Source organism: Salmo trutta, chromosome 12 (assembly GCF_901001165.1).
Source record: "Salmo trutta chromosome 12, fSalTru1.1, whole genome shotgun sequence".
In the NCBI taxonomy this organism is placed as follows: Eukaryota; Metazoa; Chordata; class Actinopteri; order Salmoniformes; family Salmonidae; genus Salmo; species Salmo trutta.
Window position 1 is genome coordinate 77,020,269 of NC_042968.1, and position 19,967 is coordinate 77,040,235.

General features: G+C 48.5%; 1 protein-coding gene across 1 annotated transcript in view; it reads right to left on the bottom strand.

Annotated features, from left to right (window-relative positions):
• Positions 1 to 575: 575 nt before the first annotated feature.
• The window catches only part of LOC115204217 (fibroblast growth factor 11-like), a 75,906-nt gene continuing 56,514 nt past the window's right edge, over positions 576 to 19,967 (bottom strand). The window contains exons 4-5 of the mRNA XM_029769610.1: positions 1,551 to 1,749; positions 576 to 1,404 (exon numbers count right to left, since the gene is read on the bottom strand). Of these exons, the coding sequence (XP_029625470.1) occupies positions 1,214 to 1,404; positions 1,551 to 1,749 (390 nt within the window). The 3' untranslated portion in view covers positions 576 to 1,213. The remainder of the gene's footprint in view (positions 1,405 to 1,550; positions 1,750 to 19,967) is intronic.

A 19,967-nucleotide genomic window follows, 5' to 3' on the forward strand; every position in this document is an offset into this window, starting at 1 on the left:
GGCCCAGAGGGTATTTAGCTCCATCACTCTCTCACATGCTCAGAGTCAGCCTGCTGCGCACAAACTGAAATCATCTCTGTCAGGCTACTGTTATGTGGGCCAGACATGGCAGTCATGTACGAGTCGGGGCTCTCATAGTATTTTGGACATGGTGCTTTCATGGCTCCAGAAGGGCAAATGGCTATTCACTTCAGATAATGGAATACCCTGAAATTTCTGTCTGTGAGATTATTGCAAAGTTATACAGTAGTTGAATCATCATTATCACCATAATCACCGTAACCATTGTAATTTTCATTATTATTATTATCATCATCATCATCCTCATGATTTATTATCATAAACTTCTTCAGTTCCCTCCATCATTACCTTCCTCATTGTGATTGATCGTTAGAGAAATGACCTTTGAAAGAGGGAGATAGAAAAGGTAATCTTGTAGCCTGTAGATATAACTCTGATCCCAAAAGGGCTTGCTTGACTTGTCTCTTTCAACAGATGATTTGGCTTTTTTGAAATTGATTTGCTGACTGCAGTTCAACAGACAGCCCTGCTATCAAATAGAAATAGATCCCCCCGATGTTGTCCAATAAAACATAATTTTGATGTCCCGCCTCCTGCTGTGAGGTGTGTGATTTGCAGGTGGGCAGATGGTGGAGGCCTGGCATAGTCACACTTTCACCACGGTGATTGCCATTAATTAGAAGAGTGGACTCGAGAATAGTAATTATGATGACATGAAGTGATTATTGTTACACACCTCTCTCTAACACATACACACAGACACAATCACACACTCGCACATCAAAATATAACAATTAGAAATGAAAGTGTGAGCGCGAGTGGAGGGGATTTCTGGAAACTAGGACAGGTGATGGGAAGGCAGTAGATGAATGACAGAGAGATTATACAGGCTGTGCCTTTGGTAGTGAGTGTGCTAGAGGAGAAGGGGTAAAGGTGATTGACAGGGAGGAAGGGTGGTGGTGCTGACTTGGGCCCTAATCCATCTTCCTCTCTGGTGGCAGGTGAGAGGAATTCCTCCGAGACCCAGACCTGATGGGCTGTTGACCCCTGACACTTCATCATGGTGCAGCCCAGTGCACTTCTGGCGAAAGGGGGCCATTCCTCCAGCCAGCCCAAGTGCATGATGGGCGATTAAGTCCTTATTAAGTTCTCAGTGTCACTGCTGCCCCTCCCCCACCATCAGTCCCCTGTGCTACGAGGCATCAGCCTTGGGGGCTTTTTTTTCTTTCCTGCAGTTCTTGATGGAGAAAGTTCTTTCATGATGTTCTTCTGACGTCTTCACTGTCTTCCGGGCAAGGCCTTCTTTCTCTTTCTCTTTTTCTTGCTCTTTCTCTTTCTGTTCGTTGACTAGCTCGTGTAGCGATGGCTCCTTATACATGGCAACTGTGGGGCAGATAAGAGAAACAGTTGAAGTGTCCAATGGTGAACATAAGCATCATGCAACGTCTATAATAACTTTATACGTTTCTGATATATCCCTGTTTAGTAAAACATTCAGCACAGCGTGGACAGGAGGGCACGTGACCAACCTTCTAGAACTTTTGGCAGGAAGTGTGCAGCACCTTTGGTCTTCTTCACCCGGTTGCCCTTCATGACTTCTCCGTCGCGGTTGATACCGATATACCAGGAGCGGCCCGACTGGCTCTGTCTGTAGAGCATGGAGGAGTAGGTCACGTAGTAGTTCTCAAACACACTCTCTTTGAACTTACACTCTGGAGTGAAGTGTTCCTAAAGAGAAGGATAGAGAGAGAGAGAAAGAGACTGTCACATTAACAAACAAACAAGCAAACTAAAACAAACAGCATGAGAGGAAGTGCTGTACACATTCAGCCAACCCTGAAACACAAACAGACGTTTATACAAATGTATGCATAGTATGTGCTCACACATACTGTACGCATGCACGCACAAGCTCAGTGAAAAACAGATGAATTATGAAAGTTGTGTCTAAGGGGAATCGAAGGGAAAGCTGGGATTCTATGTGTATTCATGTTTCTTTGAAAGCAAGAACATCCTGGTCTTTGGGGAGAAGATTGTGGAGTGATTTCACTCATAGTGAGGCATTAAATTATAGCATCAGTGGTACAAACTTAACACAGCCCCCTAAGGTACAGAGGAAAAGAGAAACCACAGGAAAATCCACCTACAAATACAAACACATAGTATGCAAATTAACAAATATACACACATTAAGTTATTTTGGAAGTACATGAAAGTTCAGAGGCAGAACAAATGGAAGTCACTTTCAACCTTCAAATTCCAAAATTCAACCCAGAGCATTCACACTGTCCTACTAGGTGACAGTGAACACACAGCAGCACCCACACCCTCCAAAGTTAAATCTTTCCAACAGTTAGAACCCAGTTATTGGCTGTTAGCACGTATCTCCAGTACCCACACCACTGCTTAACCCTCCTACCTCTAGCACTAACATAAGGACCATTAAACCCTGCAGAATGTTGCCTGGTGATTGTAACCACTAGCGACAGGTATACATCTCTCTTAGTCACCATCAGGATCCTTCCCCTGTCAGAGAGCAAACCCAATCTGCATGATTGATTTAGTGAGAGCAGCAGGGCAGAAACAGCTGACTGGATACTTTCTTTGAGACTTAGGGAGACTGGTGGAGATGGAGGACTCATCAGGGATGAAGGAGCTCCATGGTCACACATTCACAGATCATCACCCCTCACCTTCAAGGTGCTGTGGCATGCATGTCTGGGAAAGCCAATCACGTGCTGCGTCTACACGTGGTACCACTATCGTACCCCCTGTACCACCCCAGCCCCACCCCTATTCTCTATCGTACCCCCCATACCACCTCAGCCCCACCCCTCTTCTCTGTCATACCCCCGGTACCACCTTCTCTGTCGTATCCCCGGTACCATCCCAGCCCCACCCCTGTTCCTATCGTACCTCCAGACTACCCCAGCCCCACCCCTGTTCTCTATCGTACCTCCAGACCACCCCATCCCCAATCCTGTTCTCTATTCTACCCCCGGTACCACCCCAGCCCCACCCCTGTTCTCTATCGTACCCCGGTACCACCCCAGCCCCACCCCTGTTCTCTATCGTACCCCGGTACCATCCCAGCCCCACCCCTGTTCTCTATCGTACCCCGGTACCACCCCAGCCCCACCCCTGTTCTCTATCGTACCCCCGGTACCAACCCAGCCCCACCCCTGTTCTCTATCGTACCCCGGTACCATCCCAGCCCCACCCCTGTTCTCTATCGTACCCCGGTACCAACCCAGCCCTACCCCTGTTCTCTATCGTACCCCGGTACCAACCCAGCCCCACCCCTGTTCTCTATCGTACCCCGGTACCATCCCAGCCCCACCCCTGTTCTCTATCGTACCCCGGTACCAACCCAGCTCCACCCCTGTTCTCTATCGTACCCCGGTACCAACCCAGCCCACCCCTGTTCTCTATCGTACCCCGGTACCACCCCATCCCCACCCCTGTTCTCTATCGTACCTCCAGACCACCCCATCCCCACCCCTGTTCTCTATTCTACCCCCGGTACCACCCCAGCCCCACCCCTGTTCTCTATCGTACCCCGGTACCATCCCAGCCCCACCCCTGTTCTCTATCGTACCCCGGTACCAACCCAGCTCCACCCCTGTTCTCTATCGTACCCCGGTACCAACCCAGCCCCACCCCTGTTCTCTATAGTACCCCCGGTACCATCCCAGCCCCACCCCTGTTCTCTATCGTACCCCGGTACCAACCCAGCTCCACCCCTGTTCTCTATCGTACCCCGGTACCAACCCAGCCCCACCCCTGTTCTCTATCGTACCCCGGTACCATCCCAGCTCCACCCCTGTTCTCTATCGTACCCCCGATACCACCTCAGCCCCACCCCTGTTCTCTATCGTACCTCCAGACCACCCCATCCCCACGCCTGTTCTCTATTCTACCCCCGGTACCACCCCAGCACCACCCCTATTCTCTGTCGTACCCCATGTACCACCTTCTCTGTGGTTCCCCCGGTACCACCTCAGCCCCACCCGTCTTCTCTGTCAAACCCCCGGTACCACCTTCTCTGTCGTATCCCCGATACCACCCCAGCCCCACCCCTGTTCCTATCGTACCTCCAGACCACCCCAGCCCCACCCCTGTTCCTATCGTACCTCCAGACCACCCCATCCCCACCCCTGTTCTCTATTGTACCCCGGTACCACCCCAGCCCCACCCCTGTTCTCTATCGTACCCCGGTACCATCCCAGCCCCACCCCTGTTCTCTATCGTACCCCGGTACCATCCCAGCCCCACCCCTGTTCTCTATCGTACCTCCAGACCACCCCAGCCCCACCCCTGCTCTCTATCGTACCCCGGTACCAACCCAGCCCCACCCCTGTTCTCTATCGTACCCCGGTACCAACCCAGCCCCACCCCTGTTCTCTATCGTACCCCGGTACCATCCCAGCCCCACCCCTGTTCTCTATCGTACCCCGGTACCAACCCAGCTCCCCCCCTGTTCTCTATCGTACCCCGGTACCAACCCAGCCCCACCCCTGTTCTCTATCGTACCCCGGTACCACCCCATCCCCACCCCTGTTCTCTATCGTACCTCCAGACCACCCCATCCCCACCCCTGTTCTCTATTCTACCCCCGGTACCACCCCAGCCCCACCCCTGTTCCTATCGTACCTCCAGACAACCCCATCCCCACCCCTGTTCTCTATCGTACCCCGGTACCAACCCAGCCCCACCCCTGTTCTCTATCGTACCCCGGTACCAACCCAGCCCCACCCCTGTTCTCTATCGTACCCCGGTACCAACCCAGCTCCACCCCTGTTCTCTATCGTACCCCGGTACCAACCCAGCCCCACCCCTGTTCTCTATCGTACCCCGGTACCATCCCAGCTCCACCCCTGTTCTCTATCGTACCCCCGATACCACCTCAGCCCCACCCCTGTTCTCTATCGTACCTCCAGACCACCCCATCCCCACGCCTGTTCTCTATTCTACCCCCGGTACCACCCCAGCACCACCCCTATTCTCTGTCGTACCCCATGTACCACCTTCTCTGTGGTTCCCCCGGTACCACCTCAGCCCCACCCGTCTTCTCTGTCAAACCCCCGGTACCACCTTCTCTGTCGTATCCCCGATACCACCCCAGCCCCACCCCTGTTCCTATCGTACCTCCAGACCACCCCAGCCCCACCCCTGTTCCTATCGTACCTCCAGACCACCCCATCCCCACCCCTGTTCTCTATTGTACCCCGTTACCACCCCAGCCCCACCCCTGTTCTCTATCGTACCCCGGTACCATCCCAGCCCCACCCCTGTTCTCTATCGTACCCCGGTACCATCCCAGCCCCACCCCTGTTCTCTATCGTACCTCCAGACCACCCCAGCCCCACCCCTGTTCTCTATCGTACCCCGGTACCAACCCAGCCCCACCCCTGTTCTCTATCGTACCCCGGTACCAACCCAGCCCCACCCCTGTTCTCTATCGTACCCCGGTACCATCCCAGCTCCACCCCTGTTCTCTATCGTACCCAGGTACCAACCCAGCTCCACCCCTGTTCTCTATCGTACCCCGGTACCAACCCAGCCCCACCCCTGTTCTCTATCGTACCCCGGTACCACCCCATCCCCACCCCTGTTCTCTATCGTACCTCCAGACCACCCCATCCCCACCCCTGTTCTCTATTCTACCCCCGGTACCACCCCAGCCCCACCCCTGTTCCTATCGTACCTCCAGACAACCCCATCCCCACCCCTGTTCTCTATCGTACCCCGGTACCAACCCAGCCCCACCCCTGTTCTCTATCGTACCCCGGTACCAACCCAGCCCCACCCCTGTTCTCTATCGTACCCCGGTACCATCCCAGCTCCACCCCTGTTCTCTATCGTACCCCGGTACCAACCCAGCCCCACCCCTGTTCTCTATCGTACCCCGGTACCATCCCAGCCCCACCCCTGTTCTCTATCGTACCTCCAGACCACCCCAGCCCCACCCCTGTTCTCTATCGTACCCCGGTACCAACCCAGCCCCACCCCTGTTCTCTATCGTACCCCGGTACCAACCCAGCCCCACCCCTGTTCTCTATCGTACCCCGGTACCATCCCAGCTCCACCCCTGTTCTCTATCGTACCCCGGTACCACCCCAGCCCCACTCCTGTTCTCTATCGTACCTCCAGACCACCCCATCCCCACCCCTGTTCTCTATTCTACCCCCGGTACCACCCCAGCCCACCCCTGTTCTCTATCGTACCCCGGTACCACCCCAGCCCCACCCCTGTTCTCTATCATACCCCGGTACCACCCCAGCCCCACCCCTGTTCTCTATCGTACCCCGGTACCATCCCAGCCCCACCCCTGTTCTCTATCGTACCCCGGTACCAACCCAGCTCCACCCCTGTTCTCTATCGTACCCCGGTACCAACCCAGCCCCACCCCTGTTCTCTATCGTACCTCCAGACCACCCCATCCCCACGCCTGTTCTCTATTCTACCCCCGGTACCACCCCAGCACAACCCCTATTCTCTGTCGTACCCCATGTACCACCTTCTCTGTGGTTCCCCCGGTACCACCTCAGCCCCACCCGTCTTCTCTGTCAAACCCCCGGTACCACCTTCTCTGTCGTATCCCCGATACCACCCCAGCCCCACCCCTGTTCCTATCGTACCTCCAGACCACCCCAGCCCCACCCCTGTTCCTATCGTACCTCCAGACCACCCCATCCCCACCCCTGTTCTCTATCGTACCCCGGTACCACCCCAGCCCCACCCCTGTTCTCTATCGTACCCCGGTACCATCCCAGCCCCACCCCTGTTCTCTATCGTACCCCGGTACCATCCCAGCCCCACCCCTGTTCTCTATCGTACCTCCAGACCACCCCAGCCCCACCCCTGTTCTCTATCGTACCCCGGTACCAACCCAGCCCCACCCCTGTTCTCTATCGTACCCCGGTACCAACCCAGCCCCACCCCTGTTCTCTATCGTACCCCGGTACCATCCCAGCCCCACCCCTGTTCTCTATCGTACCCCGGTACCAACCCAGCTCCACCCCTGTTCTCTATCGTACCCCGGTACCAACCCAGCCCCACCCCTGTTCTCTATCGTACCCCGGTACCACCCCATCCCCACCCCTGTTCTCTATCGTACCTCCAGACCACCCCATCCCCACCCTTGTTCTCTATTCTACCCCCGGTACCACCCCAGCCCCACCCCTGTTCTCTATCGTACCCCGGTACCATCCCAGCCCCACCCCTGTTCTCTATCGTACCCCGGTACCAACCCAGCTCCACCCCTGTTCTCTATCGTACCCCGGTACCAACCCAGCCCCACCCCTGTTCTCTATCGTACCCCGGTACCATCCCAGCCCTACCCCTGTTCTCTATCGTACCCCGGTACCAACCCAGCTCCACCCCTGTTCTCTATCGTACCCCGGTACCAACCCAGCCCCACCCCTGTTCTCTATCGTACCCCGGTACCATCCCAGCTCCACCCCTGTTCTCTATCGTACCCCCGATACCACCTCAGCCCCACCCCTGTTCTCTATCGTACCTCCAGACCACCCCATCCCCACGCCTGTTCTCTATTCTACCCCCGGTACCACCCCAGCACCACCCCTATTCTCTGTCGTACCCCATGTACCACCTTCTCTGTGGTTCCCCCGGTACCACCTCAGCCCCACCCGTCTTCTCTGTCATACCCCCGGTACCACCTTCTCTGTCGTATCCCCGATACCACCCCAGCCCCACCCCTGTTCCTATCGTACCTCCAGACCACCCCAGCCCACCCCTGTTCCTTTCGTACCTCCAGACCACCCCATCCCCACCCCTGTTCTCTATCGTACCCCGGTACCACCCCAGCCCCACCCCTGTTCTCTATCGTACCTCCAGACCACCCCATCCCCACCCCTGTTCTCTATTCTACCCCCGGTACCACCCCAGCCCCACCCCTGTTCTCTATCGTACCCCGGTACCACCCCAACCCCACCCCTGTTCTCTATCATACCCCGGTACCACCCCAGCCCCACCCCTGTTCTCTATCGTACCCCGGTACCATCCCAGCCCCACCCCTGTTCTCTATCGTACCCCGGTACCAACCCAGCTCTACCCCTGTTCTCTATTCTACCCCCGGTACCACCCCAGCCCCACCCCTGTTCTCTATCGTACCCCGGTACCATCCCAGCCCCACCCCTGTTCTCTATCGTACCCCGGTACCACCCCAGCCCCACCCCTGTTCTCTATCATACCCCGGTACCACCCCAGCCCCACCCCTGTTCTCTATCGTACCCCGGTACCATCCCAGCCCCACCCCTGTTCTCTATCGTACCCCGGTACCACCCCAGCCCCACCCCTGTTCTCTATCATACCCCGGTACCACCCCAGCCCCACCCCTGTTCTCTATCGTACCCCGGTACCATCCCAGCCCCACCCCTGTTCTCTATCATACCCCGGTACCAACCCAGCCCCACCCCTGTTCTCTATCGTACCCCGGTACCATCCCAGCCCCACCCCTGTTCTCTATCGTACCTCCAGACCACCCCAGACCCACCCCTGTTCTCTATTGTACCTCCAGACCACCCCAGCCCCACCCCTGTTCTCTATCGTACCTCCAGACCACCCCAGCCCCACCCCTGTTCTCTATCGTACCCCGGTACCACCCCAGCCCCACCCCTGTTCTCTATCGTACCCCGGTACCGTCCCAGCCCTGCTTACCTATAGGCACATTCCACCTCTACATCACAGAGTTATTTATAGATCTTCTGACAAGTCTGATATCTTCAGCTGCACTCACACACACCAGAGGAGATCAATACATGATCTGCTTCATTCATTATTAATCAGGCTGGAGGAGAGGGAGTGAGGAAACGAGAGAGGGAGAGGTAGAGAGGTAGGGAGAGAGGAAGAGAGAGTGAGATGTAGGGAGGTAGGGAGAGAGAGGGAGAGGTAGGGAGAGAGGGAGAGAGAGAGAGGGATGTAGGGAGGTAAGGAGAGAGAGGGAGAGGTAGGAAGAGAGGGAGAGCGAGAGGGATGTAGGGAGGTAGGGAAAGAGAGCGGGAGAGGTAAGGAGAGAAGGAGAGGTAGGGAGAGAGAAGGTCTGGGCAAGAGAGGCCTGCTCCTCTGGACCTGCAGGGGAAAGCAGTGCACGAAGGAATTTTCAATGAGTCTCCAATCACCATAACCCAGGACCCCACCACTGACCTCTGTGTCACCATAACCCAAAACTAAACCTCTGATCATCACCAGGCATTATAACCCATCACGAAGAACTAGATTACTTTAAATTCTGAAATGACCCTCATGGTAACAAACTTCGCTCTCGGAAATGATACCTTCAGAAAAACCCACAAGGCGACTTCTGAACATTACCATGTTGATAATCCTTGATGAATTCTGTGGAATGATCCTTATGATAACCCACTTCCTCATTATAACATCTATCTAACAGCATTCTTTAGCCAGGCGTCTCCTGAGGATTCCTGGCAAGATGTCAGCAGAGAGGAATTACCCTGATCATAACCGACTGCTAAACCCCTGAACTAATCATCCTGATAACCCCCAACTCAGCTACCATGGCTGCTACAGTATATCTAACTCACACAGCCTAGTTTCTGTAATTACCATGCCTTTAATCCATGACTCAGCCTCAAGGTAACCCACTATCTATCTTTGCAGGATGGTAGAAGACTCCCCACGACGTGACCTTCAAACTTCCACTGATTTAGCCTCTACCTTTGAGCCCACCTTAAGAACCAGTTGAGTAAATAACTCCTGGGTGTGTGTGGAACCTGACAGGGAGGGTCACCCTTTTTAAGTGCAGAAGGGGGACATTTTCATTTAAAGATGTGTGCTTGGACTAAAGTATAAAATGAAATAAAAATCTCATCCTTCACTGGTGACTTATTGACTGACTCAGGCGGGTTCCTTTCCCTTCATCACCAGCCAGAATGAATTCTAATGAAAGCCTGCGAGAGAGGTAATATCCAGCGTCCGTGCAGAGAATCCTGAGGATGGGTAGAACCTCTTTATCATGCAAAGCAGTATCCCTACCTTCCCCTCCCCCTTTCTCCTCCTCTACCTCCTTCTCCCTCAGCCAGCCCTTGTGTCTGATTACATCTATTCTACCTGTTCCAGGAAGCTTAACTCCTAACACCACCGTATGCTACGCTGCTCTCCTGGAACAATAATCAAGCCAAGGACTCAGACCAGGGGCTAGCACACCAGGTAGTTACTAGCTACACCTAACAATGTTTACACAACCTTTCAGATCAATTGGTGTAACTGGTACCTCTTCTCCAGCCGAGGTCCATTCATGCAGGTTCATAGTGTGAGAGTTCTATCCCACTTTTAATTTGAGGCCTATTTTAACACTGAAAAAGCGGTTTCTAAATTAAGTTAAAATATCAATGTGACATTATTACATACAAAGATATACCATGACATTTAAAATTCTAAATGTAATAAAACAACAAACTTTTCTATGTAGTTTTTATGACATGCGCCCCATTAAAAGACCGGTAGCCGCCCGGTAGCCTTCACATGTGTAGCTTGTTGTTTATGTTTGCCAATCAAAGAGTCAAGACAGGCACTGTTATACTGTATGGGATGACACAAAGTTAGCTAGTCTTGGCTGTAGCCAAGTTGCCTTGGCTACTGCATCTCTCCTTCTGTCTGCTCCTCCCATCTCACACACACCGGCCCCTTCACAGCTGCAGCAATAGAGCGTCAGCCTCTCTCCCTCGCACAGCAGTGCTCAAGTTAAAACCGTACCAAAAAAAAACATATGTATTTTGAATATCTAGATATCCAACAAAAATGTATGATACTGTTCGAATAGTCAATTCGTTAGTAGGTGAACGGAAGAGTGTCCTCCTCCATAGCCATCTTTCATCAAGGATAGTCATGTGTATCCTACCTGGGTCCTTCGAGGAAGAGTTTTTAAAATCCCTCTGAATCAGCTTTTGTTTTGTCAGAGGAGAAAAGCATATGTTTAAAAACAATATGCTACTTATAATTTGATCTAGAAAATGTTTTTGCACAGCTAATTAATTTGCTTTTATCACTTTACACATTTATTTTGGGCTCCACCAATGTAAACTTCAAATGCCTGATTTCATATAAGCACATTTTCGTCCACATTCTCTCTCTCCGCGCCGGCTCTCCTCGATTACCTTTGACATTTTTCAAAAAGAGGAAAGAGAGAGGATGGAGTAGAGGACACAGGAGTTGAGCAAATCCAATTAAGAAAAGGCCTAGGATATGCTGTGGAATCTGCCTATCTGCAGTAATCCCGCCATGTTTCCATGCTGCTGCATTAACGCTGCAGCAGCAACCCCCTTCAGATCGTAACTTTCACTGACTCTCCTAATGGGTCTTTCCTCTGGCTGTGTGTGTGTGTGTGTGTGTGTTTGTGTGTGTGTGTGTGTGTGTGTGTGTGCAGAGGCGGGGGACACCTGCACATGTTGTTGATGTTGTTTAGAACCAGGTGCAGATGTTCTGTGACATGGCACATTACATAAGTCAATAAGGCACTTTTAACACCTAGAGTTGTTTGATGCACCCGTGCGTCACACGGTTAAGCCATTTTGAATATTGAATAGCTCCCCGTTCTACACAAGAGGATCTGGACAAGAAAATCGTCACAACAATGTCTGTAAAACCCAAACCATTAGAGCTACAAATGAGTAAGTCACCACCATCGAGAGATGAGATTATCAGTTGTTTTGTTCCACAACGCACACAAGTTTCAGGGGAGTCATCTGAAGGTAACCCAGTAACGGGCTGTAAAAATGGCAGAACGTGCATAGGAGGTAAAAAGTTCCACGAATAACGTGACCAAACATCTTCAGTTTTCTTATATCGTTCATATATAGGACAGACACTTCAAAACCTTCTTCCTTTTGGACTGCCTGTTTTGCCATGTACAAATGTGTTATTCAATGCGTTTCTAAGCGCTATAGCAGTAAAGGCCACATTTTTTTATATAAATGCTTTATATACCTACAGGGTCCTAAAATTCCAAGTAAAATGGCTAAATGATACATTTTATGACCGTCTTAAAACAATTCCATATGTTAGTTTAGTAGATATTGTGGTCTAAGGGCTTAACCACATGGCCCTTCTCTAATGGTTTATGATGTGTGTGTGACAACTGAGCAGAGTGGGTGGGGTCTAGGGGATGTGTAGTGATGTCTACTGGCTAATCTACTGTACAGCCGTCTCTGGGTTAGTTGACATGTGGAGAATCTGTTGATGGGATTCACGTGGGAGGGGAGTGGCAGCTGTGACCACGCATCGACCTCTCATCCCTTTATTCCTCCATTTGTCATCCCCTGCTCAATGTCCCGTTTATGGGAGAGAGAGAGCGGAGGGAGATTGAGAGCGGGAGAAAGATAGAGAGATATTGTACTTGTGATGTTTCTGTGTTTCATAAAAAAGGGTGTACTTCTCTGCATGTGTATTGGGTTTTTAAGTGTATGTGTGTATGTGTGTGTGTGCGTGTGTGTTGTGAACAAAGAGCATTGCTGACAAATGTATCAGGGCTGTGGAATTTACCTAAGACTATCACAAAGACTAGAACAATGGCTGTCACTGGTGCTGCAGGCAAGTCTACATCTCTTACTTTGTACTTACTATCTTAGCAGAGAGCCTTGGTGCTGGACTAATGATAAATGAATAGAAAGAAGGAACCCTGCCTGCAGACAGTATTACTTCTAGCAAAGTGCACTTAATTGCCTGGCTGGCAACATGTCTCCCTCTGTATCATTCCCTTCCATTTCTCTCTACCTCATCCCTTCTTTCTCTATCCCTGCAGTTTTGCCCGATTACTCTTCTCTTCTCTCTCCTGTTCTTTCTCCCCCATTGTGATGGAGATGATGCTATCTGGCCGGCTGTGTTGTCCTGCATCTCAATGCAACCCTCACAGGTGACGAATGTACTACACAGCCATTTATCAGGAAAGGTCTCTCTCTCTCTCTCTCCGCCTTTCCTTCTCCCTCCCTCTCTCTCTCTCTGTCTCTCTATCACGCACACACACATACAAACAAACGTCCACATGCCCGAACACGAACACCACATAACACAGTGATTTATATTTACAAACACAATAACAATTACTCATACAAGCACAAACACACACACCATACACAAACACTATTAACCCACACACAACAACAACCACTACACAAATACACAAAAGCACTAAATATACACTAAGTGTACAAAACATTAAGAACACTTTAAAAAAATGCTTTTATGGAATATCCAAAACGTGCAATGAAGCCGCTCAACAACTACATCACAGCAGTCATCCAACAGACTCTCATTCAGAGCAACACACAGAAGCATCCAGGATCAACGCACTATAGGCACATCGAAAGATCTCCCACAAGGCCCCCCCCCCCAAAAAACGAGAACGCGAACCCTCCAAGATCCCCCCCACAGTTCCTCATAGCTGTCACTCAACCATCCGAGACCCATCCCACAGTCACCCCCCCCAATATTTTTGAAAGAAAAGAAAATAATTAAAAAGATAATTAATTCCATTCCCCATACCCAAGAACCCGCCCAATGCACCAACAACCAAGAAAATGAACTCATGAGAAAAAAGAAAAAGACAAAAGAAAACAATAATGCAAAAAAAAAAAGACATCAAGGACAATTAAAATCATAACAGCAAGGCCAACTGTATATGTTTGAGTGTATGTCTGGCACTATTTACATATGTGTGTGTCCGTGTATGTCTGTATTTGAATGAAAGTGTGTGTATATGCATGTGTACAAACACCAGCATCAGCCTCAGGCAAACCGGCATTAGCTGTAAAAACACTGCCCCTCAGTGTCATTCAAACTTACTTTTTATTATGTTTTATTATGTTTTATTTTTTATACTTTATCTTTGACCATCATTCTATCTCCTGCCCAGCAACTCCACTCCCACTTGTCTCCAATTCCACATCCCAAACCTCAGCTTCCCTCAGCCCATCCCACCTATCTCTGTAGGCCACCCTCTTCGGATTTCTAAACAACATATATCTTTCAACTATGCTGTGATGTTTAACATACAATTTCAATATATTTAATCGAATAGAATCCATAGATTGCGAGTTGAAGATAATTGACTGACCCAGTCTTTCCAGATCTGCTAACAGTACTATTGCTGGGGTCAATTGTAGATCAATGTTATGCATTTTTAGCCATTCCTGAACCTGAGACCAGAGACAGGCTACCTGAGGGCAATATCAAAATAAATTGTCTATTGATTCTGCATCCTCACATCAAAATCTGCGACGCTTCGATGATTTTATGCCCCAAAATTCAACATTTTGTTGGTGTCAAGAATTCTACATAATAATTTTAGCTGAAAAGCACAAAGTCTTGAATCTTGAGTCATTTTATACATCAACTCATTACCCTGTACCATGGAATCGGTACATCAAAAATCTCTTCCCAACTATTTTGCAATCTGTATGGCACAGTTGTCAACATACTGGTCCTCAAATGAAACTGGTATACTTTCCAATGTATGCTATTTTTATTCCTCCGTCAGTTTTGATCCTTTATATTGGGCAGACAGACCAGTTCCCTACCTCCTCCCGCTGCCACCTGCTGTAATCAATTGGTTGTACTGTTGGATTGAGCAGACCTTCCTGTACAATTTTGATAACTCCATAAAAGACATAGCCATTCCAATTTACAATATCATTTAAAAAATGATAAAATACCCTTTTCAAAAATCTTTCCCATAAATGCAGGTATTTTATCAACCAGCACATTTGAGTTCAGCCATAATATTTGTTGTAATATTTGCTCTATCTTTTCAAGGGGATGAAATAGAAATTGTTGCCAGCTCTGCAATGCATGTTTGAAAAATATAAATAATTTGAAAAAAATAATCATTTTCAATTAATCGAAAATGAGACATGGCAATCTACACAAAGGCAAAAAGGCAATTTTTAAACAATGGATGAGCTTTTCATAGTAATTCACTTGAGAACCATTTAGGGTTCAAGTAAAACATTTGAATAAGTGAAGCTTTTAGAGAGAGGTTAGTGCTTTATTATTTAATAATCTCAACCCACCCAATTCATCTTCATTACAGTATATAAATAGGCACGCTTTATTTTGTCTGGTTTAGCGTCCCAGATAAAGATAAATATTTTTTGCTCATATGATTTGATAAACGAATCATCAGGAGTAGGCAGCACCATAAGTAAGTGAGTAAACTGATATATGACTAAGGAGTTAATCAGGGCATTTTTTTCCATAAATAGATGACAGGTATTTACCTCTCCATGGTTGCAGGATCTTGTCTATTTTTACAGGTTTTCTATTGAAATTCATTGTGGAGAGCTTATTTATATATTTTGTGATATGAATACCAAGTCAGCCCATTTTATGGGTAAACTGCAGGGTAATGTAAAATTTGTAAATTTTAAAGATCCAATACGTAATATTGTAAACTTAATCATAATTAGGTTTTAGTCCAGAGAGTACATAAAAGTTATCTAGATCTTCAATGAGACATTGCAGGGATCTAGCTTGTGGACTTAATATAAAACTTGAATCATCGGCATACATGGACACCTTTGTTTTTAAGCCTTGTTGTTATTGGATGTGATTTTAATAGCAAGCATTTCAATGGCCATAACGAATAGATATGGTGAAAGTGGACACCCTTGTTTAACCTCTCTGGGCCAGTGGGACGCCCACCTACTCAACAGCCAGTGTAATCCCGTGGCGCGATATTCAAATACTTTAGAAATGCTATTACTTCAATTTCTCAAAAATATGACTATTTTACACCATTTTAAAGACAAGACTCTCGTTAATCTAACCACACTGTCCGATTTCAAAAAGGCTTTACAACGAAAGCAAAACATTAGATTATGTCAGCAGAGTACCCAGCCAGAAATAATCAGACACCCATTTTTCAAGCTAGCATATAATGTCACATAAACCCAAACCACAGCTAAATGCAGCACTAACCTTTGATGATCTTCATCAGATGACAATCCTAGGACATTATGTTATACAATACATGCATGTTTTGTTCAATTGTTACGAACCGGCTCAGAGTTCGCAACAAAAGGGAGACAACGTGGAGACAAGGAGTATCAAAATATATATTTATTAAATAAAGTAACTAAGTAATTAACAATGGTGTGTGTAATCAGTAGTGTAAGTGAGTGTTTTGCATACCTGAATGTAATAATGCATTGTGTTGAAAGGTGCCAAAGCAAATAACCAAAAAGCCACAAAACTACACAACCAAAATCAACAAAGTGTCTGCGTGGAGAGAGTCTCCCCAATGACTGTGGAAGAGGTGTCTTTATCCTGGGACACACCCGAGCCCAGGTGTTTCCCATCTAGCTGACGACCCTTCCAACTCCGCCCACTGGCATCCTAATAAGGAACAAGAGCAAAGAGAGAAAATACAGCAGACAGAGTGGGAGGGTCGTCACACCCCCCCCCCCCCCCCCATAAAACCGGGGACCAACAAGGACCCCGGAACAACGTACCAGCCTCTGCCTCCCAAATTGACAAGGGGTTACGTGTTCACAGTTCCACCTGCCCCAACCAACCTCCTCCCCAGACCTCAGCAACCTTTACACAGGAAGCAACTTTTAAGAGGAAAGAAAAAAACGAGACCAGGAGGGAACAGACAGGAACGACAGAACATGACAACACCAAACAACGGTCAGTCACGTAAATATTCAGGAACAGGGCGCACGAGAGAGCGCATCAGCAATCACGTTATCAGTTCCCCGGATATGCCTCACATCGAGATGGAAGGATTGTAAAAATAAACACCATCTCATTATCCTCTGATTAGGACACATCATGGACCTGAAAAAGGTGAGAGGGTTATGGTCGGTGTAGACCACAATAGGTACTACTCCCGACCCAACATACACTTCAAAGTGTTGTAGCGCCCAAATGAGTGCTAGCGCTTCTTTTTCAATGACCGAGTAGTTCAACTGATCAACTGATAACTTTTTGGAAAAGAAACTAACAGGCCTCTCAACCCCAGACACATCTGCTTGCAGCAAAACTGCACCTGCCCCCACATGACTAGCATCCACCTGCAAGGTAAATGACAAATCCACACGAGGAGCAGCCAGCACCGGAGTTGAGGTAAGCAACCTCTTTGCATCTTCAAAAGCCTGTTGACAATGAGAAGACCATACGTAAACAGCCTTAGCTTTCAACAATTCTGTCAAGGGAGCGACCACAGTAGAAAAGTTCCTACAAAAGCCACGGTAGTAACCAATCATTCCCAAGAAACGCATAAGTTCCTTTTTTGTAGTTGGTGGTGGAAAAGCATCAATAGCTACCAATTTAGCCCGAACAGGACGCACTTCACCCTGCCCAACCACCTTTCCAAGGTATGTAACAGTTGCCTGAGCAAACTCACATTTAGCCAAATTGATCGTGAGGCGACCTGCAGCCAGACGTTCAAACAAGGCTTGAATACGGGACAGATGTTCCTCCCAGGTATCTGCATATATCACTACATCGTCCAGATAAACAGCGCACCCGGCCAGACCTGCAACAACCCTGTTCATAAGTCGCTGAAAAGTGGCAGGTGCATTACGCAGGCCGAAACTCATAACCGAATACGAGTACAGACCAGAGGGTGTAATAAAGGCAGAGATTTCACGTGCCCTACTCGTTAGTGGCACCTGCCAATAGCCCTTTAACAGGTCAAATTTGCTCACAAACTTAGCTGCTCCGACTTGATCTACGCAGTCCTCCATCCGAGGAAGAGGAAATGAATCTGGCTTAGTGACAGCATTTACCTTACGGTAGTCCGTACAAAATCTGTTTGTTCCATCCGGTTTACTGACCAAGATACAGGGAGAAGCCCAACTGGAGAAAGAAGGCTCTGCTATCTTACTCTCCAGCATGTACCTGACCTCAGCATCCAGACAACGCAGTTTCTCTGCAGAAACTCTATAGAATCGCTGACGAATAGGGTCATTATCTCCAATGTCAATATCATGCTCTATCAAGTTTGTACGTGTTGGTGTATCAGAAAACAACTCTGGAAATTTCCGAATCAGACCAACCATCTCTTTTCGCTCATCAACAGGTAGATGAGTAAGAAGGTCGTCCAAAATATCCAGTGTCTCTGAATTTTTCAATCTACCTTGCAATATGCAATCGTCGGGACCAGGAACATCTTCCTCATCATGCACAGACCTAGCATGAGAAAAACCAAAGGATGTAACGGTATCAGCCAAAAGAACAGGTTTACCGTCCTCTGTAGACTCCCACTGTTCAGTCTCCGTTGAACGTGCATAATAGGGTTTTAACAAATTTACATGGCACAGTTGGTGTGCTTTTCTCCGTTCTGGAGTGGCAACTAGATAATTCTGCTCAGTGTACTGGCGCACCACTGTATATGGACCTTGAAACTTGGCTTGAAAAGGAGAACCAATAATTGGCAACAGAGCAAGAACCTGGTCACCTGGACTAAAGTGACGAGGCTCAGTTCGACGATCAAATATGCCCTTCATCCTTTCCTGTGAAGATGATAGCTTTTCTTTCGCCATTTCACCAGCGGCGTACAAGCGTCGCCGGAAATCACACACATACGATAATAGGGACTGAGGAGGCTCGGGAGACTTCCAATCATCCTGGAGAACAGATAAAAGTCCACACACCCTATGTCCAAACACAAGGTCATTTGGACTGAAACCTGTGCTCTCCTGTGAAACCTCTCTAGCGGCTAACAATAACCAAGGCAACCCCTCCTCCCAATCCTTATCCATCTCAGTACAATAAGCTCTCAACAAAGACTTAAGTGTTTGATGGAAACGTTCCAGTGCTCCTTGACTTTGCGCATGATAGGCGCTAGACAAATTGTGTTTAATATGGAGCTGTTGGAGAACCTGACCAAAGAGATTAGAGGTGAAATTTGATCCTTGATCACTCTGAATGACCTTAGGGATTCCAAACAGTGAGAAAAACTGAGTCAAAGCTTTTAACACAGACTTAGTCGTGATAGACCGGAGAGGATAGGCAGCAGGAAACCTAGTGGTCTGACACATCACAGTCAACAAATAATTACTACCTTTTTTAGAACGAGGCAGAGGACCAACACAATCAATAATCAGGTACTCAAAAGGTTGGCTGAGTACCGGAATAGGAAACAGTGGTACCGGCTTAATAGCTTGATTAGGTTTACCAGTTAATTGACAGGTGTGACAAGTTTTGATAAAATCAGAAACATCTCTCTTCAATCCAGGCCAAAAGAAATGTCTTAATATGCGGTTGTAGGTTTTCCTCACACCCATATGTCCAGCAACGTCATTGTGAGAAGTGGTACAGATAACGGGGAAAACAGTGAGAGACGTCTTTGTGGTATTCTCATTTACCGACGCAGTAACTAGGTCGCCATGGATCATAGAACGCGTCACTGCACATGCAGAGAACACCTCTGGGAAACTCTGCGCACTCTCATCAGGAATCCCTACAATTGACGGTGTAGTGGAAACCACTAGAGATGGAGACACAACAGGCCACACACGCTCACCAGCCAAGTTATTCCCAAGGATAACGTCAATACCCTCAATAGGCAATGAAGGACGCACCCCCACAACAACCTCACCTTTCACCAGTCCACAATCCAACATTAGTCTATGCAATGGAACTGACAGAGTGTTCAAACCTATTCCCCTAATTAGCACACTATTCCCTGAATCAGTCTCAGCAGAGAAGGGTAACAGAGATTCCAACACAAATGATTCAGAGGCACCTGTGTCTCTTAGGATCTTCACTGGCACTAGGTTCTTACTTCCTAACAGAGACACAAAACCCTCTGTAATGAAAGGTAAATAGTCTGGATCAATATGGACTTTCACCTGCCCCTGGGCATGAGACAATGTGTCAGGAGTGAACTGATGTGGAACAGGCGCAGCTAGCGCCGTAGGCTTAGATTTAACAAAAGTACCTGTACTGAACTTATCCTTGGA